Source organism: Podarcis vaucheri (genome assembly GCF_965113315.1).
Source record: "Podarcis vaucheri genome assembly, chromosome: 4".
In the NCBI taxonomy this organism is placed as follows: Eukaryota; Metazoa; Chordata; class Lepidosauria; order Squamata; family Lacertidae; genus Podarcis; species Podarcis vaucheri.
Window position 1 is genome coordinate 52,777,083 of NC_138762.1, and position 27,929 is coordinate 52,805,011.

At 44.1% G+C, this 27,929-nt stretch overlaps 1 protein-coding gene and 1 long non-coding RNA gene across 5 annotated transcripts in view; one reads left to right on the forward strand and one right to left on the reverse strand.

The window, feature by feature from the left end:
* Nucleotides 1-8,639, reverse strand: part of APP (amyloid beta precursor protein) — a 150,900-nt gene extending 142,261 nt beyond the window's left edge. For 3 of the 4 annotated variants that reach the window (XM_082220732.1, XM_082220731.1, XM_082220729.1), the window contains exon 1: nucleotides 8,401-8,638. In XM_082220732.1, coding sequence (XP_082076858.1) covers nucleotides 8,401-8,460 — 60 coding nt within the window. In that variant the 5' untranslated portion in view covers nucleotides 8,461-8,638. Of the gene's footprint in view, nucleotides 1-8,400 lie in introns of all 4 variants that reach the window. The other variant, XM_082220730.1, reaches the window with a different exon arrangement.
* A 1,077-nt stretch (nucleotides 8,640-9,716) lies between these two features.
* LOC309531394 lies at nucleotides 9,717-18,735 on the forward strand. The gene is made up of 2 exons (XR_014219289.1): nucleotides 9,717-10,319; nucleotides 18,669-18,735. It is a non-coding gene; the product is annotated as an uncharacterized lncRNA (long non-coding RNA).
* Nucleotides 18,736-27,929: the final 9,194 nt, after the last annotated feature.

Genomic DNA, 27,929 nt, shown 5'->3' on the forward strand with positions numbered 1-27,929 from the left:
CCCAACCACCTGATTCTGTTCCATGTGTGAACCAAGCCTAGGAGAAGAAAATAAGCAAAAGAAAATCAAGCAAAGCTAACAGTAAACCTGAAAAGGACCATCAAAAGCTTCAGATAAATAATATATTTAACAAATGTAAAACATTTAGTTATCCAAACACTTAAGAATCCATAACACACATGCTATGACTATGGAGGTTTGAAACAAACAATCCATAAGCCCTTTCAAAATACGCATACACAAATTGCTCCACATTCGAGAGAACCAACCAACTAACTACCAGCAAATCATAAAATCATAGACACACAGAACTGTAGAGCTGGAAGGGACCATGTAGGTCATTTAGTGCTGCAATGCAGGAACATTTTGCCCAACATGGGGCTCAAACCCACAACCATGAGATTAAGAGTCTCATGCTTTATCAAGTTATCTTCATATCACATATTCATGTATAACTGGTAAGTGGGCACTGCTACTAAGCAGGAGAGGGCCAATAAAAGGAAGTACCCATTCAAGATATTTTAACAATTTAAAAGTATTGCATCACACTGAAGCCAATATAAAAACTCACTATCTCTACTACACAAACACTTTCCTCAAGAGTTTCTTTATGACCAGCATGGCAGAATGCCTTGTTTTTAAAAGGATTGCATGCTTATCCCAGAGTATTAACAGCTCCATAAAACCCAGTGAGTGATCAAATGGCTCCAACTTGTGCATGGTGTTTCAGCTTTCCCAGATCTGGTGTTTCACGAGCGGCCCCCGTCATCCCAAATGCATTTACTTGGACAAGCCTAGGCCTGGCATCGGCTGTGCCATGCGTCACCCGGCTCACTGCCAGCAGGAAGCATGAGACTCTCCCAACAGGAAAGGGACTTGCCTTTCTCCAGAACACTTCGCTCCCCAAAATCAACATTACAGTGCACAACTGGCAGGGCTGAACCAAACACTTTGCCATTCCCAACAGCGCTTCAACACAATCTTACAGCATTGCCAAGGATGGCAGAGCAGATTTCTCATATTCTTCCCTTCTTCCCTGGGACCTCTAAAGTTATTTATTTTTATTTGCATTTCTATCCCAGCAATTTCCCCCCGCCCCAGGAGCTCCAGAGGGTATTTATGGTTATCCTCTTCTTATTCAATCCCTACCACAACCCTGAGCAGTAGGTTAGGCTGAGGGGCAGAGACTGGCCCAAGGTCACCTAGATGCCCAAGTGGGGATTTGAACCCTGAGTCCCAGCAGTGTTCAAGATAAGCCAGGCACATTTTGTGACTGGTGTGGGTCCAATTACAACTACATGGAGATCTCTGGATGCCAGGTTGGCAACTGACATCTCCATCTGGCTGGCCCCTCCAGCTTTCTTAAGAAGGTAAGCAGAAGAGCTTATTCGTTGTATTAATCTCCCACCTTTCTTTCCAAGGAATACATGGTTCCCATCAGCCTCACAGCCAATGGTCAAGGATAACAAGGCTTCTAACCATGTGGGGAGGGCAACATCTGAGAAGGTTTCATTTAGACAAGGCTCATTCTCAACTCCCCAGGGGGATTGAACCTAACACCTTCTGCATGCAAAGCACATGCTCTATCACTCTTCGTCTGCAATCAGACCACCAACAGGGAGCATGTAAAACTGTCGTCCACACATTATCCCAGCTCCCAAGAGTCCCTCTTTTGAAGCTTTGGAAATTAATGGCAATCCTACATTCTCAGTATTTAATTAGAAGGGGTGTTGGAAGACACCAAACAGCAGGTGGAATACAGCCTTATGGGTCACTTAAGACAGGTCATGCCTGCAGGTTTGAACCAAGCAGGGTCTGAATTTGTTTTAATCAATCACTTTGGCAGTTCAAATATTTCAGACCATGAAAGGAGATTGCCACTTATTTTTTTTAGTAACTATGCAAAAACAGACTCGGAATTAGTGGGACAACGCCTTTATTAGGCCAATTTATCTTAAAAATCAAGGATGTTGATTTCAATGTTATACAGAACTCTTTTTTTCTAGGTATTGTTCTGAAGAAAAGAAATAAGCTGAGCACCGCCTGTCCAGCCTTTGAACATAACCAATGAATCACACTGCCATCTCTGAATGCTAACTAGTCACCACACAGACTTGACTGGCACAGACAGCTAGTTCCCAAACACACAGCAGATTCTCAGCCTACGCCTGACCTCTGGAGTCTGGGATATCAACATGTGGAATCAGGGTATGGGCACCAGGCTTCAGTCAGGGCAAATAGGAATCAAGAAAACCACAACTGATGACCACATAACATAGACCTGTATCAACATGTCGTCAGATGTAACTATATAGTCCTGCAACCCGAGGCAGTAGTAAATGTATGTAAAGTATTTCATGAGGAATACTATGAGGAACATGACCACATACACAGGCACTCGGAGTCAATTTAAGAGCAAGACCCATAGATAGCAAGATTATTCAGAGTGCAAATTATACAATTAGGAACAGATAGTGAAAGATAGGGAAGCGTGACTTTTGCATGTCCTGAACAAGAAGTAAAAACAAACCAGCAATGTCTTTGGTCCATCTTGAAATCAGTCAGTTCTGTTGAATACAACCAAGCTGTCCTGAGGATTATGGATATGTTATGGGTTCTATTTATGCAATCGTCCAAACCATGGTTTGCAAAATTGGAAACAAGCAAAGGTTTGTCTGTTCCCTCTTCCCCTCACATGCAACTTCCTCGTGTTTCCTGCTTAGCACTAACCATAGTTTGCTGGAACGTTCAGGTCAGTAACTATAGCCTTTGTGACCTGGGATATATAAAAATGAACTGGAGTAGGAAGTCACATATAAAAGGGTAAGAGAAAGGAGTACAAATTCCTGATTGTTGGCCATGGGATTTTAGTTTTAGACCACAAAAAAATGTATTTAGCATTGTGCCAGCAAATATACCCAGTGCTAGAAATAGCACACTTTGGACTTCTGCAACCCTATACTACCAAAGAACATGTATTTTAGTTTCTGACATCCGAGAAGCAGGAAAAATTAAAAGTTGAAAATAGAAACCACCAATTTTGTAGTAAACAAAAGAAAGTGTATCATTTGGACACAAACAGTTGCACACAGTCACAATACTGATGACTAGCTGCATATTTGGATGTTGAGTCTGGTTTTATATTACAATATTAAAACCATCAGGCTCATCAAAAAAACATAAAAAACCCAACAGGCAAAATATTGCTATACTACAGCTATTGTTGCCGATCAAATAAAACTGATGCACTTCAGGTCTGTAGCCAAGTTTATTTGTTGTGTCAACCTGTAACTTTCCTATTCAATAAGCAAAGTACAAGGACCATTTCATAAAACTGTAAGAAATATGGTCATGTATTCAGTTTGTTAAAATATGTAACAAAGAACACTCCGCTAGCTAGTACAAAAGTTCTACTTAGTCAACATGTTTGAATACTTATACCATATAACCGATAAACATTTTATTTGTGAAATAAAGTGCAGGCACATGTGTAGCAGAAAGAATGGCCAAGGCCTTTATCTCTTAAATCATTCTATCCTGCATCTTAAAAATAATCACCTAATGCACATCACTGCATAACATATCTTGTATGAACACCAAAGGCATTTTAGGAAGCATTCCTGCAGCAAGCTACTCTCAGTCACTGGAGGGAACCTGCAGCTCCCCATACATTGTTGGACTACAGCTCATATCCCTGACCACAGGCCATGCTGGCTGGGAGCTAGGGAAGCAGTGTTAGAAACTCAGATTTATAAACTAGGCGCCAAATGGCTCCTTAAACCAGGGTCACAGTCACCAAAATGCAATGCCTAGTTGCCACTTGGGAGCCAGACAGCTCGAAAGTCTTATCTTTTCAATACAACTTTTTGGTTCCTGAAATTCATTCTGATTGTGCAGATAAAACATAATGCATAGAATTCTACAGGATGTGAAAACAGGCAAGATCCAGGCACGCCCCACCGGATGGTGGAGATGTCAAGTGGCAAATTTTAAACAAGGTAAGGAATTTGTAATCCATTAAAATCTGGAGGCCCACAAGGTCTTTATCCCTAATCCTGAGTCTCACCAAAACTCAAACCTGAGCAGCTTCCACAGAGAATACATTTTATTTTGGCTGAAAGAAAGCACTCAGCAATACCTATACAAAAGTCCCATACTCAAGCCTCAGGTTTGGAAATTAAATAAGCATCTTTATTTTCTACATGCTTACATTCTAAGAGTTACAACTTCCTTTGTAAACATTGGCCTTGGAATGATTTCAACATTCAATAGAAATAATAAATCTTCAGTTAAGGCTGTAATTAACATCTTCAGCACATAATTTTGTTTTATAAAATGAGCTTCACAAAGACAATTTAATTATGTCCAAATGGGTTAACACTGAAATCTGACAATTTGCAGCAAATGATGCCTGAGGGTGGGGGGAGAGAGTGAAAAGAAAATCTATCCAAGGCCATAACTGAAAGCAGAGGCGGCTTTGCAACCGTAGACAATATTGTTCATCATAACACCAATCCTATCCTAATGAATCTGACATTCTTCAGAACAAGGCCATGTAAATTAGTTCAGTACAGCAGGATGGTTTCATTTTATAAAACGAAAAGCAAGTGGGTTGTGCAACAATACGTTGCAATGTAAATTCTCCCCCTGGGGAAGGTGTGGCTCTCCAGATGTTGTTGTAGTACAATGTTGTGTTTTAATTGTTGTGAGCCGCTCTTGGAGCCTGGGGTGAAGGGTGGGTAACAAACTGTAATACTAATAATAGTAATAATAATACAACTCCCATCATCCCTGACCAGTAGCTGTGCTACCTGCTGTCCTGATGGGAGTTGTCCAATAATATCCAGAGGGACACAGACTCCCAACAGGACTACTTCTGTCCCGGTTGACATCCAGGTAGCCATGCCTTCCTCCAGGATCCTATAAGCTGTCAAAGGCTCAAACCAGCCAATTCACCTTTTCCTCTGATACTTCTGCAAACCTCTGAGCTTCCTTGAGCCTGCTGATTTTGTTTCAAAATGACATTATTCTGGCTCCATTTCTCTTGGCACAAGGGCATCAAGTTCACCATGAGAGGGACTGATGTGTCCTTTGTCTTAATTCTTATCCACCCATGGAAAAGGGATAACAATATTGCTGAGGGTTCAGTTTGAACCAAGGTACAACAGAGTGTTATGCTTGGGGCCAGACCTTACATGCCAGAGATGGGCTCCGTCACATATGAAGGAAGCTTGTAAACAGCTGCTCATCCCGGGGCAGGTAAAAATAGGGTTCTCCGAGACAGTCCTGGCAGGAAAAAACAGTTCTCTCCATTTCTGAGGCCAGCAGGGACTGACACTGTAACCTAACCCACCGGCACACCTTTGTGCTGGGCAGGGTGTGTTTCTCACAACCAGCCACCAACTTGGATTAAAGGAGCAGATTCATGAAGGATAAGGCTTTCAAAGGCTACTAGCCCTGATGTTCAAAGCTACTAGCCCCACTGTTCGGAGGCAGTGTGACTTCCAGTTGCTGAAACCACAGGTGGAGGAAAGTGCTGTTGTGTTCTGGGGTCCTGGGAGAACAGGACCTGGACTAGAATCGGTGTTAGAAACTAGGATAGAAAAGCTATTTACCACATGGCTCCTGGAACATAGGCTATGAGTGCAAAAACAGAAAGTCTAGTCGCCATTTTGTCCTTTTTACAAAGGTGGCTCGCGCTGCAGCAGGGGAAGTGCGGCTTCGCTGTGTGGCATTGATCCTACTTTGGAGTCAGTAAATTAAATAAATAAAATGCACTGTGCAAATTTGAGAGGGTTGGAGTAATGACCCTCGGGATGCCTTACAACCCTACAATTCTATGAGTAAAACCAACATTTGAATTGTGAGCTATTCTGGTGGCTTAGTGACTTGACTTAAGCCTGGTTCATTTAGGTTTGTTAAAGCAGGTTTGGGGAAATGACTTGCAGTGACTGCTCAAGTTGCCCTGGGGGTGGATTGCACTCCTCCTGGAAAAGGCAGGCAACTCATCCCGCCTTAAAAGAATAGCATTCAGAAGATGCTCGAAGGCATTCCTATCTTAAAGGTGACACATGAGGCTATGACTCCAATGCTAAAAAAAGGGATCAGTGGATTTCTGCCTAGCTGCTCTTTTGCAGACTGCATTTTGTCTAGATGTTCCACCCACTCCACACAAGTGAAGTATCATCCATCAGTTTGCACAGGCTTTCCCTAACCCATAAGAGTGGGCCCTGCTAGTACTGAATTCCTGCTTTAAGATAAGGTTTTTTATGCTGTACAGTATCTGTTTTTAGGGTATATTTTATTGTTTTTAATGTTCCATTTCTGTGCGGCACTGAGAAATTCTAAGAATTAAGCAGTTTAGAAATGCTTCTAATTAAGCAAACAGACAATACTCTTACAATGACTCAGAACTAAGGATGCAATCCTTGCCTCACTGAACTCAGTGGGACTTACTTAGGAGTAGGCACGTTTAGGATTCCACTGCAAGTCTCAATAATTTCACTTGGACTTGGCTTGCGTAGGATAGGATTACAGACTACACCCTGAGAGTAAGCCCAATCGAACCCTAAGAGACTCACTTCTCAGCAAAAGCAGACAGAACTGCACTGTGAATTGCAAGGAAGGAGAGGCAGCTAGCCTGGAAGAAGAAATGTTTGCAAGAACAAGCAAAGAAGATCAAGAGATAATGGCTAACATCCCTCCCTGCCAAAAAAAAAAAAAAAAAAGGCAACAGTGTTCCTCCTTACTCTATGTGAATGTATTTTTCTTTTCCCTATCTCTTCAGGACTGTCATATACAGAGATTTGCACATTATTTTTAATGAGCAAAAAATTAAATCCTTGATTCTTTCCCCAACAGTCTCCAAAAGAGGTGTGGCATATTTAGAGCGTCTTCTGCCACTCCCCTAATCTCCCCCACCTTTAAAATAAGAGGGGAGCAGGCTGGTCAAAACCGCAGCCTCGACCACTGAATGATGTCTGGACCTAACAGATTCTTTCTGAAAGCGCAAGTAGAAGAAAAGCAGACAGCCAAACCCCAGTTTAAGGAAGAAGGGGAAGAGCTCCCCCCCTCCCTTTACACTGCCCAGTCGTGTGCCCAGGCTCCAGTACGTCGCACCCAGCCGCGGCTGCCTGACGGGCAGTGAGATGAATGGGAAGGGAGAGTTGTTTCCAACACCTAGCGGTGAGAGGGTTGCTCCGGGCTGCAGCTCGCATTATTACAGCGCTGCCTTGCTGCACTGCAGAGGCGCCATCTTCTTGCTCTTAATCTTCCCCGCCAACCCATTTCCTTTCCATCGGCTCCCTAAACGCCCATCCTAAGAGGAATCCACCCCCTCCTTGTAACGCGTGGAGGTGCCTCTGAAAAAGACGCGCGGCCAAGGCGATTTCCTCCCGCAAGACGGCGGGCGGGGGGAGAGAGAAGTCACCCCCCAGGACACACACAAACACACACACCCCTCTCTCTCCCGCATCCAAACAAAGTCTGCAAGGCGCTCTCGGATCAATGAAACGGGGGAGAGTGGAAGGTGCTCGCTCCCAGAAGCAGGTCGCGCCAGTTGTGGGAACAGACGGGGCGGGGAGGCTGTTTTCTGCTTTCTTTTTTAGGAAGCGGGGGCTCCCTAAAAACCGGGGCGGCTATTCCGCAGGAGCCGCGGTCCGCTCTCAAGTTACTCAGAGGCACCTGATCCAAAAACTTGACCCCCCCCCCTTCTCCCCTATGGACGGCTGGGTAGACGGATGGCCCTTAACCGCCTGCCTGCCGTTTGTTTTCCGCACTGGAGCGCAGAGAAAGAAGAGGAGGAGGAGGAAGAAAAACGAGGCTAGGCTACCAGGAGAGGCGGGAAAGCAGCGGGATGCCTGCCGTCTCCTCTCCCGATCTTCCCCGCGGTGGGTCTCTCTCTCCTCCTCCTCCCCTCATCCCTCAGCCACACCGGACAACCCGGATCTCTCTCTCTCCAGGAAGGCAACAAAAGCCACGCAGCGGCCAGGCGACGCGATCGCGGCTCTGCCAAAGCCAAACACTCGGCAGGCGGATCGCCAAGACGGCGCACCTCGGGGGAGGGAGGGGGGAGGGGGAGGGGGCGGCGGCGCCCTCCTCCTCCTCCTCCTCCCAGCTTCCCGGAGACTGTCGGTCGCGAAATCCAGCACCGAGGAGGCGCACGACCCGGACACCCCCCTCCCTCCAAGAAGGCTCCAAGTCGGCGCGTCCCACCTCCCCGCCCCACCTCGGCGGAGCCCATTGTTCAGGCGGGGAGAGAGAGAATTACCCCCGTCCAGGCGGGGGGCCGGGGACGCCCCCTCCCATATCCCGGAGGGCAGCAGCAGCAGCAGTAACCGGGAGGGCAGCCCCACCCCCGCGCCCCTTCGTTATGCCGTGTCTCCCCGCCGCCCGCCTTACCTCCAAAGCGTCGGCGAGCCACGAGGCCGCCAGCAGCAGCCCGGCTAAATGCGGCAGCATCGCGGTTGGCGGGGGAAGGAGCGGAAGCTCCCGCTGGAGAAGGGCGAGCGGCGAAATCCAGCCGGCGGCTCGGCTTCCTCGTCCCCGCCTCTGCGCTGCTGAGGAATGGAAGGGAGCTGCAGCAGCGGCACCAGCCGAGCTCCGCCGAGGAAAAGGCGAGTCAGCTGATGATGTCCCAGCCCACCCAAAGCAGCGGCGGCGGCAGCAAGGCCGGCCCTCCGCAGAGACCCCTAGCGGAAGCGCCGCGCAACTACAACCGCCCTCCGCGCACGCACACAAACACACGCGCGCGCACCCCCGAGGCGCCTGCGATAATAATGGGAGCGAATGTGGGGCGGGGGGAGGAAGGAAGGAAACCGAAGGTGGGGGCGCAGGAGCCCCGGTGGCCGTCTGATGGCTGTCTGGGTGGGGCAGGAACGCCGATAGGGCCGTTTCATCCCTCGCTCTTCCTTCCTTGTTTGTTTTTTTTAAAACTATTTTTAGAAGCCACGCCGCTTGTCTGTCGATTCGCGTCCAGACCTGGCGTCTCTCCTGCCTTTTGCAGGTTACCAGGTGGTCTGTTTTCTTGTTGGACATGGGGGGGGGGGGGTAGCGTTTTGTGAGTAAGATGCGGTTGAGGTTTGGTTACAGGCAAGCACGGTATAATTCTTGGGAAATAAAGGAAATAATATAACAATAATATTGCTGTGAGTTTTTGGGGGGTGGGGTCGTGGGAGTAACCCAGGGGGAACTGCCCCCAAATCAATACAAATCTGAGCTTCTGCCCCCCCCAACAAAAGCCTGCCCCCTAACAAAAATCCTGGCTACGGCCGTGGGTGGGGTGGGGTTAGACTGTATGATGCCCGCTGCCCTTCTAAACCTCTGGATCCAGCAAGTCAAATGAATGATCTCATTGTTCATGTAGCCAGGCAAGGGACACAGTGCCCCCTTCGTTAATAGAAGAAAGGGATTTCCTCTCTGCCAGAGGACATGGAAGTGGGCCCCCTCCCTCACCTGGCTGGTAGGAGATGGATAAAAGCCCAAAATGTGAGAGAGAGCTTGGCTAGAAGCCAGAGAGTGAGAGCCATGCTTGATTTCTGTTTGAATCCTAGGCTGCGGCTGTGGGAGGAGCAAGACCTTGTTGGCTGTTAATGCTGTGAGCCCCTCCATCATAGTCTCAGATTGTACATATGTGTAGATAAACCATATACTATAAAGACACTGCAGTCTCTTCTGCCCCTCATTCCAGGGCAATGGGTCCCTGGGTAAGTGCCTGGAACCCCTGGAATCACCGCTCAGAGATTGGGGTGGCATGCCACAATATAAACCCTGCAGCATGTGCGTTGTTGCAGTGGATGCAATTTCCTTCAAGATAGTTTGCTTTGAAAGGCTTTCATCCTACCCCATATTTCCATACCCCCCCTTTTTAACAGCTAGCTTTCTTAAGGAAAATCTGTGCCACTATCCATATGCTTGTATGTGTGGGAGTGACAGGATTTGATGTGGAAGAGGAAATGGTGCTTTGAACTTGTGGAACAGCATTTTGAGAGTTAGATGTTTCTAATTAACCCTATTGTTTGCCGTCTCTGAAGTGAAAACCCTCTAGATGCAGCCAAAAAGTGTTAGAACCATGTCAATGTCATGTTTTATTCACTTGAAAGAGTATTTAAAGGACAAGATGTAATTACTAGGTATGATTTTTTTTAATTTTAGTTCTTGATGCAGGTTATCCTTTTAATTCCCCAGGAGAATTTTTCACGTATCCAGAAGACTTTGACTGCTGTGTCTGATCTTGCAGAACGACAGCTACAGCTGCCTTGGAAAACAGGCCACAGAAGTCAAGACCCAGAAGTATTAGTGCAGTTTTAGTGTGTGCTACAGTAAGTATAGGTAAAGGTAGGAAGGCGGGTGGCGCTGTGGTCTAAACCACTGAACCTCTTGGGCTTGCCAATTGGAAGTTCAACAGTTTGAGTCCACAAGACAGGGTGAGCTCCCATTGCTCTCTGTCCCAGCTTCTGCCAAGCTAGCAGCTGAAAAGCAAACCAGTGCAAGTAGATAAATAGGTACCACTGCCACAGGAAGGCAAACGGTGTTTATTTGCGCTCTGGCACTCGTCACAGTCCTCCATGCACCAGAATCGGTTTAGTCATGCTGGCTGCATGACCTGGAAAGCTGTCTACGGATAAACGCAGGCTCCCTTGGCCTGAAGCAAGATGAGCGCCGCACCCCATAGTTTCCTTTGAGTAGTCCTAATCGTCCAGGGTCCTTTACCTATTATTTACAGTACATATGCAACCACACACTTGTGCCTCTAGTACAGACAGCCAGGGAGTAGACAACAGCAGCAAAGTGCAAGAGATATTTGCAGGAGCACAATCTGTTTCTTTCTCAAGTGACATTTGTTTATTTAATATAATTTATATACCACTTGATTGTTAAAAAAAAACACCAAAGAAACTCAAATCTGTTTATTTATTTACTTGTATCTGTTTCTGGCCTTTGTTATTTTGTTCTTTGTTTAAAATATTTATAGTCCGGTCAGCAGCAGTGTTCTCAGAAGGAACTTGTAAGAAATGCAAAATCTCCATTGCCTCAGTCGGGGTGGGAAATCTTTGGTAGCCCAAGGGATGTGTTCAAGTGGCCTTGAGTAACATGGGACGTGGCAGTGATGGGTGTGGCCAGAGGCAAAACAGATGTGGTGCAACAGATGTGGCTCTTCTTACCATAGGCTAAAGGTAAAGGGACCCCTGACCATTAGGTCCAGTCGTGGCCGACTCTGGGGTTGCAGTGCTCATCTCGCTTTATTGGCCAAGAGAGCCGGCGTACAGCTTCCGGGTCATGTGGCCAGCATGACTAAGCTGCTTTCTGGCGAACTAAGCCGCTTTCTGGCACACGGAAACGCCGTTTACCTTCCTGCCAGAGTGGTACCTATTTATCTACTTGCACTTTGATGTGCTTTCGAACTGCAGGAGCAGGGACCGAGCAATGGGAGCTCACCCTGTCGCAGGGATTCAAACCACCGAGCTTCTGATCAGCAAGTCCTAGGCTCTGTGGCTACATTCTTGCTATTCAGAAGGAAGGAGCTTATACACCTGTATCTGCTTCCTCCATCTAGGCAAGCAAGAGACATGGTCACAGGTCAAGGGCACATTGCAGGGAGGCAAAGTACTTGACAAGAGCATGGAGCAGGCAGGGACTATGAGAGCTTGGGGAGGGAGTGTGGTCTGAGCATCCATCAAGGGATCTGGACAAAGGGGCCCAAGTAGCCCCATAAGTAAAGTTGCCCATGGATAGTATAGATTGTGAAATCTTTTAAGAATGGCTCTGGTGTGCTTTCTTTTCCACGTGAACAATATGTGGAAGTCAGAACATAGGACGAGTCTGCTGGATCAGGCCAATGGCTTATCTAGCTCAATATCCTGTTCTCCCAAAGGCCAGCCAGATGTCTGTGAAAAACCCACAAGCAGGATTTGAGTACAGCTGCACTCCCAGCACTTGAAGTTTCCAGCAGATAGTATTCAGAGGCACTCTGCTTCTGACAGTGGAGACAGAACATGGCTTTTGTTGCTGGTAGCTCTGGATAGTCTTATTCTCCATGAATTTGTCTAATCCTTCTTAAAAGCCGCCTAAATTGGTGGCCACCACTCCATCTTGTGGGATTAAATTTTACAGTTTAATTATGCGCTGTGTGAAGAAGTACTGTATTTTTGCTCTATAAGACGCACCAGACCATAAGACGCACCTAGTTTTTGGAAGAAAAAAACAAGAAGAAGAAAAATCTGAATCCCAGAAGCCAGGACAGCAAGCAGGATCACTGTGCAGTGACCCCACAGCCTGTCCTGGCTTCTTGCTTTCATCCCCTGCCCGGGAGAGGCTGCGAGGCTAAGCCAGAAGCCAGGACAGCCAGCAGGATCGCAGCACAGCAATGCCACTGGACTGGCTTCGTGCTTAGCCTTGCGCAGCTTCTCCCGGGCAAGGGGAACCTTCATCCTTTGCCCAGGAGAGGCTGCGTGCGGCTAAGGCTCCCCCAAGAGCCACACTCCCTTTAAAGAGCACACAGAGTGTGTATGGCTCTTGGGGGCTTTTCCCCGAGGAGAGAGAAGGGCAGCCCTTCTCCCTCCTCAGGGGAAAAGCCCCCAAGAGCCGCGCACACACTCTACACGGCTGAGCAGAGCCTCCTGCCTGCATTCGCTCCATAAGACGCACACACATTTCCCCTTTTTAGGAGGGGAAAAGTGCATCTTATAGAGCGAAAAATATGGTACTTTCTTTCGTCTGTCCTGAATCTTCTGACATTCGGCATCATGCTACAGGCTGTAATGGTTTTCCCATAATGCAAAGTATAGGTTAGGACCCCAACCAATGGGAGTCCTTATTAAGGTTTGAAATGTTGCAAGGATTTCAAGAAGTCTTACCATGGCTCTCTCACTGGGCTCCTTTTAAAATTCCTCCCAGTTTGTAACATTTCATAGACTGGTCTGATCCATGGCCACCTATCAGCGAATCTGTGAAGTGAGTTGGTAGATTGATTCGGCTAGCCAGAAACAGAGCCATAGCCTAGATAATGAACAATGTGTCCCTTTCCTTTTCTAAACCATCACGTGAATGTTTTGAGAGCATGATGGTTGCTTACACTCTATATGCAAAGCTATGCAAGTATTGGTAGGAGGTGCAACAAAATGCTGCAGTGTGGAATGCTCCTGCTCTGAATACTCCATTGCTTCTCCCTTCCACTCACTTTTCTGCCCCTCCCCCTGCCAGCCCAATTAGACAATCAATCAGCATTCTGTAGCCACTGAGGAAGCTAAGTCTTTATTGAGCTGTGCTTGGGTCTCTCCTGCACCCTCTACTTCTGGTGCTCTTGCCCCACAAAAGTATTGAACCTTTACATCTGCAAATCTGGTAGTTCCCCCAAGCCAGCTGTTACTTCCTGCTTGTGCATGGATAATGCCATTTTGGCTACAAAGGAACCCACACTCGGATCTTCAAGATCATTCTGGGTATACATGATACATGGCTAGCCTCATTTCCTATCCATATCTGATCACATTATACATTCGATAGAAGAACCAGTACCCCAGTATCTCCAGCTCAGCTCTTCTCAGTTGCTTGCTACTCTTAACAGCACGTCTTAAAGATGAATAGATTTGAGGGAACCAAGCAGTGAGATCTGATAAGCTTCCATAAAAGGGAAGAATAAAATGGTAACTGAAGGAAGATTGTTCATGTGTTAAAATATATACTGCACAAGAGCTCAGATCTTTCAGAGACGCTGGATTTTTCTGTTTCAGTTAATCGGCTTTGTTGTGCCTTTGATGTCTTCCCAAGGCTCTGTTTTCCTATGGAGTGTATAGATGGAGCTAGATAGAGTATCTGTGCCTGTTTCCTAGAGGCACTTGAAAATACCTTTAGACATACTTTTCCAACCTTGACATATGCAGAGTTGCATTGCACGTCATTTTAAGAACATGATGACGCATTCCTTCTGCTAATGAAGATGGTTTACTCTCATTAAGCTAAGGTTGAGTTTTTATTTAGTTATTCATTCATTCTAGCGTTTCTAATCCACACTGTGCAAAAGAAAACCCAAGCCGGGATCGAAAACACACTACAAATCATAGAGCAATGTTTTTAAAAATCCCCATAAAACTAACAATAATTCAAAGCTGCAGAAATAAGACAGACTAATTTGGCGAGGCGTAAGGGGAAATAAAAGTTTTCCACAAACATAGCCATGATAGGGCTTGCTGCACTTCCAGAGTGCTCTAGTCACATCACTGTATGGCAGTAAAAAGTCACTGTTCTATGATCATTGATGACAGGGAAAAGGCCAATATATATATTTTAAAATGTTCCCATCCTATGAATTTCTTCACTGAGACAATTTAGTGCAAGGTCCCAGTGTTGGCATGAGGATGCTAGTGGTCGTAACTCTAGCCCAGGAACCAGTGCTGGATCTGCTCTACAATCAGATCAGTTACTGGACTCAAGCTGCACAATTCCAGGAGTGCCTACTCTTCTGGAAGTTGTGGATGGGCCTCTGTTTTGGTGGTGCTTCCAGCACGGCTATTCCCTACACACATGAAGACTTCTCCCCTTTCATTCATGCAGGGATATCTCTGTGCACCTAAAGAAGAAATACTGTCTTTGGACTGGACCTGACACCATTGCCATTAGAAGGTCCTCCTGTGTGTCTTTTTACTCCATTTTGTTTCTCTCTGGGCAATGCAGAAGTACTGGCACTGGTCTTTAGGGGACAAAAGAGAGACTTGTTGCCATCAGCACCTTGGAGAGCATCCTAACTTGCAGTGGTGGCTGGTGTTCAATGGGATAGGTAGGGTGCAAGGCAGGCAGGCCAACAGTAGGTGGAGTGAGAGCCAATGACAGGGCCTCATCCTTGCTGAATTATACAAAGGCAGCACTGAGATGGGGGGGGGGGCTGACAGCCAGTGGCCATCCCTTGACTGGCTGTAAGTAAAGAGGGAGGCTTCTTAAACTGGCCGAGAGCAAACAGCTTGGTGGGGTAGATGCCCCATTTGCCCAAATAAATTAGCCTCCACTGATCCTAAGGTGGCCTTCTTGATGAATGGAAATAGGGGACAGCAGGGAATATAGTGTTCTGAGTTTAGTAATGCATATTATTGCTTGCTCCATTGCAGCTAAAACCAACCTGAAGAATGGGCGGGTGGGTGGTTTGCCTGTTTGTCTCTTGCATTTGTTTTGGGAAAACTTAGCCTATTTGCTTGTTAGCTCATTTGGAAAACCTTATGAGGCTTGACTTGTTGCTGGGTTTCAACTGCTGTTCTGGTGGGGGTGGGAGGATATTTTTAAACCAGTCTGGCTGTTGCTCTTACTCTTTTACATATAGTATTTCAAAGATGCACCCTTGCTCACAACTACTATTTGTTGAAATTGTGAGCAAACATCTGCAGGACTACAGCCTTACACCCTGAGCCTCTAGAAACAAGCTGTTGTCATAGCTTACACTGAGGGAGGTTCCTCTGGTATCCTTGCTTGTGGATCAGTGCAGACCTGGAACACCATTTTATAATTCTGCTGTTTTGTTTTTCATAGAATCATAGAATTGTAGAGTTGGAATTAAAACCGCTATTGTCAGAGCTTCATATCCAAGAGTAGGCTTTCATCGACAATGTGTCTTGCTGGCCTTTTAGGATGTCACAGTAAATGAATCCTGCCTTGGACAGAGCCCTGGCCTATCCCCACTCCACCAAATTCTCTGCTGTACAGTGCAGTCTTTTGACATGCCACCATTCATCTGGTGAGGGTGGTTCTTCCCAGGGCTGACTCCAGGTTTTAGGGACCTTAGGCAACATGCCCTGAATGGGACCATCTTCACCTCTGTTGCCCAGTCAATTCCCCTCTCCCTTGTTTCCACTTGCATGTTCAGAGAGGGAAGCAGACATGCAGTGGCAACCAGGAGGAGAGCAGGAGGTTCTGGAGGTTGACAGTGGGCCCCCTGCCTTGACAGTTACCTGACAATGCCTACTACAGGCAGCCCTGTATCGGGAAATTTTTAAGTTGTATTTCAATCAACTTGTTTTTATTATTGGTTGTTAGCCGCCCTGAGCCCGGTCTTGGCTGGGGAGGGCAGGGTATAAATAAAAATTATTATTATTATTATTATTATTATTATTATTATTATTATTATTATTAATGTCTGATGTTTTACAATTTTTTATATGTGCTGTAAGCCACCCAGAGTGGCTAGGGAAATCCAGCCAGATGAGCAGGGTATAAATTATTATTATTATTATTATTATTATTAATATTAATATATTATTACCGACTGATGCTGGTCCTGGCTGTTGAAAGCATCCACCCCCATATAGCAGCAGGCCATTCTGCTCTTGGTTTAGCAACTTTTATAATCTGGGCATTCATGTTGATTAAATACAGCCCAGCGTGCTCTGAATCTTCAGGATAACATACACATCCAGATTCAGTTGTATGCATGTCATTTATTCATGGCAGACAAATGAAGGCATCATTTGTTTTCAAAAGAAGTCGAAGTGGAGACTTGCTGCATTACAGACCTGTTATATCATGTTAGCAGACAAATAGCTGCTCTCAGCCCGTCTTCATAATTGGACAAGAAAATGCATATCCACCTTTTCTAATGCACTGAGAGAATGGAAACACGCTATAACAACAGAGAATGCAATCCACATCTCATTGAAGCCAGTAGCAATTTCCCACTAATTTTAAATGTACCCATAATACCCTTATTATTTCTCATCCACAAAGGATGTTTTAGCGGCCTTGTACTTCAGGAGCGCTACACAGTTTTTCTTTAACTAAAAAAACACAAGTTTATTGTGCTGCATTTTGAAGTATAGCAATTATAAATCAATCTAATCTCGTACCAGGTAATAGCAATTTATCTCTTTGGTGCCAGAGGACTGGGAAGAGTAAAGTGTTCCAAACTTTACTGCGACGGATGGAGAAAAACTCAATGCTGTACTTTATCCCACAAATGAAACTTTCTTGCTTGGGGATCAAAGTTGTTTTTATTAAGGATAGAGTTCTGTACAAAGAACAGAGAATGCTGACCTCAGTTCTACAAAAGAACTTTATAGTTTGGTTCCAGGAAATGTAGGAAAAAAACAGGTAGCGTTGTCATAGCAACAAGAGAGAGAAGTTCTCTTTCAGAAAAAGCTGAAATAGTCATAGCCTCAAATCATACAATGTCCATATAGTTCTTCATGTCTTTAGGAGTGGGCAGAAGGTAGACCGGGATCTACAGGTAGATCTGTGGATGTTCTGCTATGGATTGGCAACAGGTTCTGACTCTCAATTGTTCAGGAAAACAATTCCCCTCCTGACAAATTTAGGCTGATGAAGAAAGCTAACCAGGGGTAGGGAATGGTGAATTTCTGCATTTCAGTTTCTCTCCCTTTTTCATTTCCACAATCTTCAGTTCTCCACACTTCTACACCAGTTTGTAAATTATGTTTTTTAAAGTCCTCATCAAAATTTAGCAGCATTTTGGTTTGCATTTCTCCTAAAAAACTCCTAAAATACATATTTGTCCATGTCTACCCAATATACAAGTTTTTGCAAAAGCAATTTGCCCCAAATATAATGCATTTTTATGTTATTTCCTTTAAAATATGCATTTTTATGAACTCTACCCTAGTATATGCATTTTGTACCTCTTACTTGGCAAAAGTCAGAGAAATATGAATTTCAAAGGCTGGCTGTGTTTTTGTTCACATGCATTGTTTCAGAATGTGTGAATTAGGTAGATTCACCTATAAATGCAAACCGGCTCAAATTTCTTCCCCATCCCTAACCAGAAGTGGATTTTTATGTGAAAAGACTGTGACCACAGTTCAATTCTAGTACTGAAAACTAATGCATAGTTTCATGTCCTTAGAGGCATCCTGCTCAATAATTCTAGCAAGGTAACTTACCAGATTCATCATGGTTTTCCAATATGAGATACTGGTTGTGCTTTTGCTATACAGTGGTGCTTCTTCACCAAAAGGGCAGAACATAGATGTTTTAATAAAATGAATAAATATGGAAAATAAATGTTCAAAATTTCTCATGTCATTACCAAGTCAAGAGGGTGAGATGACATTGATGTGGTTCCAGCCACATGTTCCTCTGGATAAGATGCAACAAAATAAACTGTATTTTGGTCAAATCAAGGGGTTTCTTAGTTTTTGGATTAGGTTCACCAGTTTGGCCTTTCTAGGTTACAGAATACCTTTCATAACTAGCTGAGTGGCAAATTTTGCACCTTATCTGAAGTCGCTGATATTGTCAAAGTGACCTTATGTGGATGACTTTTATGGTGCTTTTCCTGGTCACTAATTAAATTTTTAACAACAACAACAACATTTGGTTATGCTTGAATCTTGATCCTTTGTGATTTCATCATTATGTGCTATAATGGCCAATTGGCTGAGCTTTGAAACATAATCCAGTTACTAAACTTGGGAAGACCTTAGTTAATATGATAATCTCAGAGGGCTGGGAAAGTAACCTTAAGTTATGGCAGGATGCAAATGTATACTGTAGACATAAATAGCTCATTTATTCCTTTTCATGAAAATTTCATAAAAGAAAAGCACACTGGATTTATTGATCTTTGTGCCAATAAAATACTGCAGTTGGCAGATATTCTAGTGATCTGTTTCTTCAGCAGCCTGGTTGTGCACAGATTAATAAAGCAGTGTTCTCATTACATTTTATTTTATCAGACACATATGAGGCCAATGGGGAAGCTTGCTCTCTCCAGCTGTAATAAAAATCTGCCCAGTAACAGCATCTGGTCCTGCACTATGCAAGCCTTTTATAAAGTATGTCTTGTGTTAAACATGTGATACATAAATGCATTATCTTGTACTTTATACATATAATATTATCTGTGCATCTTAATAGGCATTAAAAGTAAAACACTATTTTCCATGCAAGTCAATCTTGTTATTGATGTCTAGCAACAGGGGCCAAAGTAGATGTGACATTAATTGGGTGAATGCAATTGACATGCACATTTTTTCCTATGTAAATAGCAGCCCTGGTGATATTCAAGTAGCCTCAGGGTTGTGGAGTGGGGCTGGATAGGCACATTTTAACTATTTCTCTCTTTACCACAGTCCTGACAAAAATCTCCTCCCTGAAAAGCTGCTATTTGCATTTCAAGTGAAGCATCCATTGGTGTCAGCAAGAGCTTCCACTAGAATGCAAATAGCAGCTTCACAGAGAGTTCTTCTTTTGGACCATGGCAGAGAAAGTTACATTTTCTCTTTCTCTGCCCCACTCCTCATGGTAACAGTGATTATCAGACTTTCCTGCATTCACACAACCAACATCACATCTAGTTTGGCCATGAGGATCTTACCCATGCCTTTTAATGGACCTTCAGCATTGACCTGGTATGCTTTGCATACCACAGCAACATGCAGAGAGACTCCCATTGACATGAGATTCCCGGACATACGTAGCTCACTGCAATCCTGTCTAGCAATTGTCATTTGTACCTTCATAACTGCACAACTTGACAGCTGCAATGTACTCCATGTACATTACTACGGATGATTGTTCAGAATTTTCAGCTAGTACAGAATGTGACAGACCATTTCCTTGAGATGACTGGCATTGGAAGCATATTATATTATGGTTCTGGTAACAATGCTGATTGCATATTGCTTTCCAGGGATAAATCAAGATGCTGGTTTGAGACAAAAAGTCTTAAGAGCTTAAGACTGTCCACATGTGGAAACCAACCAGACTGGAAGCTAAATCTTACTGCAAATGGGAGATGAGGCAGGCAATGTTCCCTTCTCCATCTGAGGGCAGGAGGCTAGCTTTAAGGGGTGCATGTGGCATGCACAGCTTTGTGTCCTCTAACACCATGCTCCTACTCAATATACATACAGCTGCCTCACTATACAGTATGTGCATAGGGCCCTGAATGTGGGCTTTGTGTAGGGTTGCCATACATCCAGGTCTGATCTGAAGCCTCCAGCTTTACCTCTTCCAGGTAGCAGGTGGAGCACTTGAATCTCCAGGTAGGCAAGAAAGCCTTTAATTAAAAGAATATATATTGAAAATGCACACAGCTTGCAAGCTCTAGCCTGACAGGAGCTGGATGCAAATTATCGGATAGACGCTAAGGGACGATGTCCTACTCTCCCCCATTCTTCTCTCCCTCCTCACCTCTGTCTCATTGACCCACCCAATTACATCACTAGGAGTCTCCCCCCATGACATCACCACAAACTGCCCCTAGTTCTTGGGTTTGGTCCCTCAAATCTCAAGGATCTGGGAATGCTCCTGACCCTTCAACCCTAGCTTTATAGAATACAGGTGACATAGCTCTCAGCTGTAGGCTCCTCTCTGTTGTGAGAGGAAGGGTCTAGACCAGCCTTTCTAAACCTTGGGTCCCCAGATTTTTTGGCCTACAACTCCCATCATCCCTGACCACTAGTCCTGTGAGCTAGGGATCATGGGAGTTGTAGGCCAAAAAACATCTGGGGACACAAGGTTGAGAACCACTGGTCTAGACAGAAGCACCAGTTCACTGCAACTGCTTATCTATCTACGCTTGCCATACATACAGAAAATTCCGGACAGGTCAGGAAATCGGTCACCTAAAACGGCGTCCTGAGGGAAAACTTGAATTATAAGAGATGTCCGGAATTTCCCATACGTATGGCAACCCAGGATTTCCCCCCGGTTTTCTGCCCCCCCCCCGAGCAGCGGAAGGAATGCCCACCCTTCCATGGGAGACCCAAAGCGTGCTCCTGCCTCCCCTCATTCAGCAGCCACAACTGAGGAGGAGGAAGAGGGAAGCGTGGAGGACGGTGGCAAGAGGGCAAGAGCAGCCCCAAGTGCCCTCCAGCCATCCAGAGAGGAAAATAAAGACGACTCAGTTATCCTGCCCCTACCTCCCTCCCTGCTCAAGAATTGCTGCATTACCTTCTCGAAGCTGCCACAGCTGCTGCCTTGAGGAGGACACTTGTTCCCCTTTCCAGGAGGTGAGGAGCCCGGCCAAAAAAGGAACAAGGTGCCTGTGGCTATTGCTTGGGAGCAGGTCCAAAGGAGCTCACCCCCTCAGTCCCACCCTCCCAAAGTGGGGGGGGGGGAATATCAGCAAAGCATCTCCCTTTCTTTCCCTGCTAGTAGTAGAAGAAGAATTGGCTCTTGGAGACACTGGAGGGGGGGGTGTTGATTTTTTGTTTGTTTGCTTTTGAGGAGGGAAGGCTGTGCCTTCATTATACACCTTTAGGCGCCAGGCAGATACGTTCCTTTTTAACCAGGCCATTGGTTGATCCGATTTACATCCTATGCCCTTTTAAAATGTGTGGGGGTTTTTTGGGGGGGTAATTGGGTTGCTGTTTTTATTTTATTAGGTGTTTTGTAGTTTCATATCTTGATTTTATTCTGTGAACTGTTGGGGGTGTCAGGAATTTGACTTTTTGAAATATTGCAAGCCTACTGCCCTCGTACCAGTTCACACTGCTGTTTTCAACTTCCTGTTAATTCTCTATCTTTTAATAGTCAGGAACAGAACATCAGAACACATCCAGAAATTAATTCAGAATAGAAAAGCAGATTAATCAATTATGCACACTGAGAATTGCTCTTGGTGCTGCGCTGTTAGAATGGAGGGTCTGCACTTAAGTTTCAAATGAGTGCATCCATTGTTTACAAGTCAGTAAGTCTGAAAGGGAAATAATGAGAGCTGATCAGAAATAATATTGTATTTATTACTGCCTTTTATGCATTCATGGTCCCGGCTTATTTTTATGCGGAAGAGTGCAACTTTGCCAGGCACTTTTGAAACATAAACTGGCGAGTATTTGGAAATCAATGATTAATAACTATTAGGGACAGGAAGTTGGATGACAATTGATCGTAGTTGTTACTTTATTAGAGTGGTACCCTCAGTTCTCGAATGTCTCCGTTGACGAACATTTTGGAACTCAAACTCCGAAAACCCGAAAGTAAATGCTTCCGTTTTCAAACACACCTTGGAAGTTGAACGGCTTCCGCTGCATGTTTTTCATTTTTCTTAATTGAATTTGCAGACAGCCCTTTGAGCCTTGGCTTCTGAACATTTAGGAACTAGAACAGTCTTCCGGAACAGATTACGTTCGAGAACCGAGGTACCACTGTATCATGTTACAATAGGGGCCATTATCCCCAGGCTTCTTTTAGGTATAATCAGGGGCGGATCTGCTATGAAACTAATGAAGCTTAAATTAATCTCAGAGGGGCCCAGAAGTGACTTTAGTCCATATTGCTTAACCATTTTGCTTCTAGAAGACCCAATTTGAGTCGCATGACTCAAATTGATTGTTGATATTATATATATATAAAACAATTTCAAAGTTTGACAGTCAGTAGCACAGATGTTGTAAAGATGTGGTGATCTGTCATGGAACAACTCCATTGAAGAAGATAACAGTGGTTACCCAGGCCTGATGGCTGGCTGCGAAGAGGCCCCCATAACAGTTCAAGCTCCCAAAGAGTAAGTGTCACCTGTCACAAGCCACCACCTCACCTCAGATAGCAACATGACTTGTGGAAATGCTTCCACTGAAGATCTTAACAACCAATCAGGTTTGTATGGAAGTAAGTAGTTATTGAGATAGTCTAGTCTTAAGCCACTCAGGGCTCTAAAGGTCATGAACATGTTGAATTGGATCTGGAAATATATTAGGAGCCAGGGAAGTTGATGTAAGATCAGTGAGAGTCTTGCTCACACTCAGGATGAATGAAGCTGTCAATTAAATTTCTATCAGCTTCTAATGTTTTCAGTCATAAATTCAATTGACCAGATTTCCACAATCAATGTGTGATTTTTTTAAAAATCAGCATTTTAGTGCCTATTTTCCCTAATACAGTATACATATTCATGCATGCAAATTTGCCTTATTGATAGATTTTGTAAGAAATTTCCCCATATAAGTCCATTTTAATGGACACTTTCCTCTAATACCTGAATTTCTATACACATGTTTGGGTTGGAGAACTACATCCCAAAAAATCGGAGAAGAGTGAATTTTGAAGGATAGTTCCGCTTCGGTTTGTGTCTTGTTTCAGGAACTGCAAATTAGATTTCATTAAAATGTGAACTAAACTGAATTGCTCCCCTATCCCTCACTCATACCCCTTTGATTTTCAAAGATTGTTCTTCACTCTTTCCTCCTAGGATCACTTGTGTGTGTGTTTTCAACTTTGCATGACTAGATCCTTTGCGTTGTAGGTTTGGATTAATATGTTCTAGCTTAGATTGACATTGTGGCTTTAGAATGCCTCACAGCAGTTTCATAGTTGTGTAGTTTGCTATACTGGAACAGCATGATTGTGACAACCATCAGATGACAGCATTCAGATGATTAGACATGAAACTCTGCAACAGCCAAGCAAGGGAAACAATTCATCTTGAATATGGAGAGCTTTTAGTGCTATAAATGAGCAGCCGCACCAGTTCCTGGCTGTGAATGCACACGGGTATGCTGTGCATTAAATAGGCATTAATATGCAGCAAAAGCACCAGGGTAGGAAAGTATTGAGACTCTCACTATCACACTACTGGCACTTGAGATCATTGTGATTCCAAGTCAGGCAAGGACTCATGTCTCAAGCTAATAATGCTAGTGGCACCCCAATGATGTTGCAATTAATGTGAAACAATTGGGTTTATATAGTGCCTTGATGATGAGATGATGAATCATCAAAAGAGCCTCTTGAAACAACAACAAACAACAAAAAACTATCAGGAAGACAGCATGCCAAGTGACGGTAGCTGTTGTGTGCGAATAAACAAAATTATTCCCCTTTGCTGGCTGAGACAGAAACGGTAACTTGATGTGACAGAAGAGTGGAGCTTTTCAGAGAATGATGACATGGTCACAATGATGAGTAAAGTAACCTTGACAGCAGCATCTTGTATGGGTTACAAAAAGTTAAGGAGTAGCAGAGGGCAGGATGAAGGGATTCAGAGAAGACAAGATGGGCAACAGCCAACATAAAAGATAAAATAGGACTGCCAAACAGCCGGATTTTCCCGGACATTTCAAAGGCGGAATTGATGTTTCAGGGGATCTCAGGCAAGTCAACTAAAACAGTTCAACAACCTGAGGTTTTTAAAAGTCAGACCAATAATAAATTCAATCAGCAACAACACAAAATTCAGTTTTTGTTGTATTGAGGACTTTCCATGTTTGCACAAGCTCCAAGATGCTGTGAAATTAACAGACATATTATTTTGGCAAAATTGATATGCCCTGAAGCCAATGGTTCTTTGGTGACAGAAGGCGGTGTCTGAGTCACCTCAACTGACACGTTAGGAACACACAATAATCTGAAAGCACAAGTTGAGGTTCATTTCAGATTCTGGTTTGTTCCGAATGTGGAAATAATATGTTCTGGGTCCAGAACAAATTCATGCAGGAGGACTTACTTTGCTGCACACTCAGAAAGGAGGAGGGAAGGGGCAGCATGGGCAGGCACAAAACTCATGCCTATCTTTGCCTAACAAGCTTTATTTACCAGCCAACTGTTTTCATGCTTTCTAGCCAAAGAACAGCATAATGCTTGCAGTGTGTCTCAGCAAAAACAAGGAAACAGGCCAATAGCCAAAAAGGGTGCAAAACGCCTTTTTATGTGTTGTATTAAGAATAGCCAGCACCTCAGTGCTATAAAAATAAGCAGACTTCACATTCTTTTGAGATGATTAAACAAGCAAAGAGATCTGAACAAACCAGCACATAGCCCCCCAAAAGAAATGTTTTCACAGCGGGAGGGAAAATCACAAAGACATCCAGTGAAATAATAACTGATTTGTACAGAACATTGCTCCAGCTCTGATTTAAAAATAAAACTGACAATCTTGGGGTCATTTAGTATTTCAGGTAAGAACTTTGAAACCTTCAGTGAGACTACTCCTTTTCACTTCAGAATTGCCATCAGATTAATAGCTAGTGATGACCATGAGTGATATCTTTTTCTCCTTACAAGCAGATACAAATATAGTTACGAGAGCCTCACAGTGGATTTGCCATAAATCTAATTATTGCTGTGTAGAAATGCAAATGAGAATTAAAATTCAAGAAAATGCAAGGTGTGTTGATTTCTAATGTTAAGTTAATGCATTTTAACCACAATGGACACATGGCTTGTTTGTTAAACAGATAACTTAATTGCTCTAAACTTCTATACACACTGAAGGATATCGATAGGGACCAGTTCATAAATTCAACCGTCTGTGTAGGAAGTTGCAAGAGACACCATTTTATGGAGGCTGCTCTATGTGGTGAGCCATTGTCAGCAGCCAGGTGGTTCCCTGGGCAGTTGTTTTTCAAGTAGCCTGTGACTAGAATTATGTCTGTGCCGATCCCTAAAATGCCCCTCTACCCTTTACCAAGTAGGCTGCAGAGGGCTGAAGTTGCGGTAGGGCATAGAAATCAGGCTTTCCACTTTGGTACTCATCATGAATTGTCCTTTCTCTAAGGGAACTGCTTACTTCATTAAATGGAATACTGTAGTACGTGGTTATCCCATGGCATGAGGTTAAGTTAGGCCTGTCAAGTTAAACAGTCCACCAGCTATGTTTGGTGACTCCTCGAGGCAAAGGAAGGGAAATTTGGTGGGATAGCAAAGGACAGATTTCCTGGGTAGAAAGACTAATTCCAGGGCAGGGCAGGGCTTGCTTGCTTATTTATTTATTTAATCCATACAATTTATATACCACTTAACTGTAAAAAACCCCACATCAAACCTCAAAGCAGTTATAATACCCCCCCCCCATTTATGTTGTTGGGCATAAATGGGGAAAATATAGCTGTGGCCTCTTAGGAAATATCCAGCATCCACAATTTGCATTTATGCCCACAATAACTGGAAGATGTTCAACAGCATCCCAAAGGACATGTCCTCTTGAACATTCAAAATGGAATTTGTCTTATTTGATTTTTCTGGTAATTTTAATGAATTATCTTCCAAATCTGCTTCCTTGTGTGCAATTATTTAGAATGGCGGCAGCATCCTCAGACAGTGAACATGCTTCATATTTCGCAATATTAATCAGTATTCCCTTGGATGTCTTGAAATCAACAAGGAAGGAATAATTTGTAGTTGTATTAATGCAAACATATGGCATCTTCTGAATATCAAAAAATATCCCTAGTCTCCCAGGTGAACTCAAGGAAGACTGAATGTTCAGGATTTCACCACAACAGCTGGTGGGTGGTGGGTGGGGAGTATCAGCATCTGAAGTATGTGCTTGATTTGCTCACAGTGAAATATCTCTCCTTGCCAGTGTTGACGAGATGCCCATAAAAAGGGGAGAAAAGCAGAGTGGGTTGGCTTCTGCTTTGCACAAAATCAGATTGCTTTGACGCATCACAAGGTTAGTTCCCGATTTGTCCAGTGCAGAGATAATGAAATTCACACAGCATCCAATATACTCATTCTGTTCAGTTCCATGGTATATACTGTTGTAAGTTGGGGTTTTTTTGGTTGTTTTGTTTTGGTGGGGGAAAGGTCGGTCCAACTGGTGCCTGAGGCCCCGCTTATTCATCTTTTATCTCCAATTATTTTTATTAATTTTCCAAATTACTGTATTGCATATCAAACCAAATTAATTTAATACAATTTCTTAAAATCAGGTTTCCTGCTCCTGTTCCAAACATATGATCATCGTCATTTCCTCAGATTGCCACATCATTTCTTATTTAGACTCCAGTTGACATCCTTTACTTGCCGTTAAACATTCTTCCAGCTGGCCGCTTTTTTCACCTTACAAACAACACCTCCGTTACACGAGGCCCCTCTAAATCTTGGAGTCATGTACCCAAGTAAGGATTAAAATCTAGTGGAGGACTCCATTGTTGAACCCGCCAGGCAAGTTTCTTTGTGAGATAATGGCCATAGATGCCACCTAAGCACTGACCTTGTGTTTAGGCAAAAAGGCTGTATGGTCAAAGGTTAAGTACCATAATTACAGGCTACTGTGTGGGCCTTTCACCACCACCTTCACCTGACTGAGACCTAGAATGACAATGGCAAGGTGTATGTGAGAGAGAGCTGAGCTGGAAGCAGGCTGCAGGCAGAAGCTGAGAGGCAGGCCCATGCTTGATTAATGTGTGATTCCAATGCCTTTGGGGGCACTAATGCTGTGATCTGCTCCATCTTAGGCTCAGGTTGTATATGTGTGTGAATAAAACTGCCACAGTCTCCACTTCCCCTCATTCCAATGAAAACTAACCCTGGAGAAGTGACTTGAACCCCTGGAATCTCTCACTACTCAGAGATTGGGGTGGCGTGTAACAAAACATTAATATGTTCTCTTGGGTAGCTCTTGTTAGTTGAATTTAGGACACTGATTTTGCACTGTGCAATGAGAAAATTTAAAACTCAACAAGATTGATTTCAAATCGCACTGATCCTGCCTGCTCCATCTCAGCTCTACCTCAGACCACCTGCTACAAGATTGTTTAGACTCCAGAAGTAGTGCCATCAGGACAGGACTTTAGGGCAGACATCCAAGGCACCACTCAGCTGAATGAGCAGGAAAGACCCCCAAGCACTACAGAGCTGGCTTGCCACATTTTGAAGTAAAGGAAGTCATACACATCTCAAAATTGAGACCCCCCCCAGTAAGATCATGAAGTCAAGAGTCTAAAGTTACCTATCTGCACCACTAGGTTCACATACAAGTGAATCTCTAAGAAAAGAGATCCATTTTGTGGCTAGTTCTGTGCATACTCTCCGCCTGTGCACTTGGAGAATGAGTAGTCAGTATTTCCTTAGGTGCTAATATATTGCTATGGATAAGGTGGTATCTTACTTGAAAATTACAATATAATCTTACAATATTAAAACATCTATTGAGGAGGAGGAGGAGCAGAAATACTTCTGCCTTTGGCACTTGATAATAATCGGCTCTAAATTTTAATTCCTACAAGAAAGAAAGAAAGAAAGAAAGAAAGAAAGAAAGAATTCAGAAG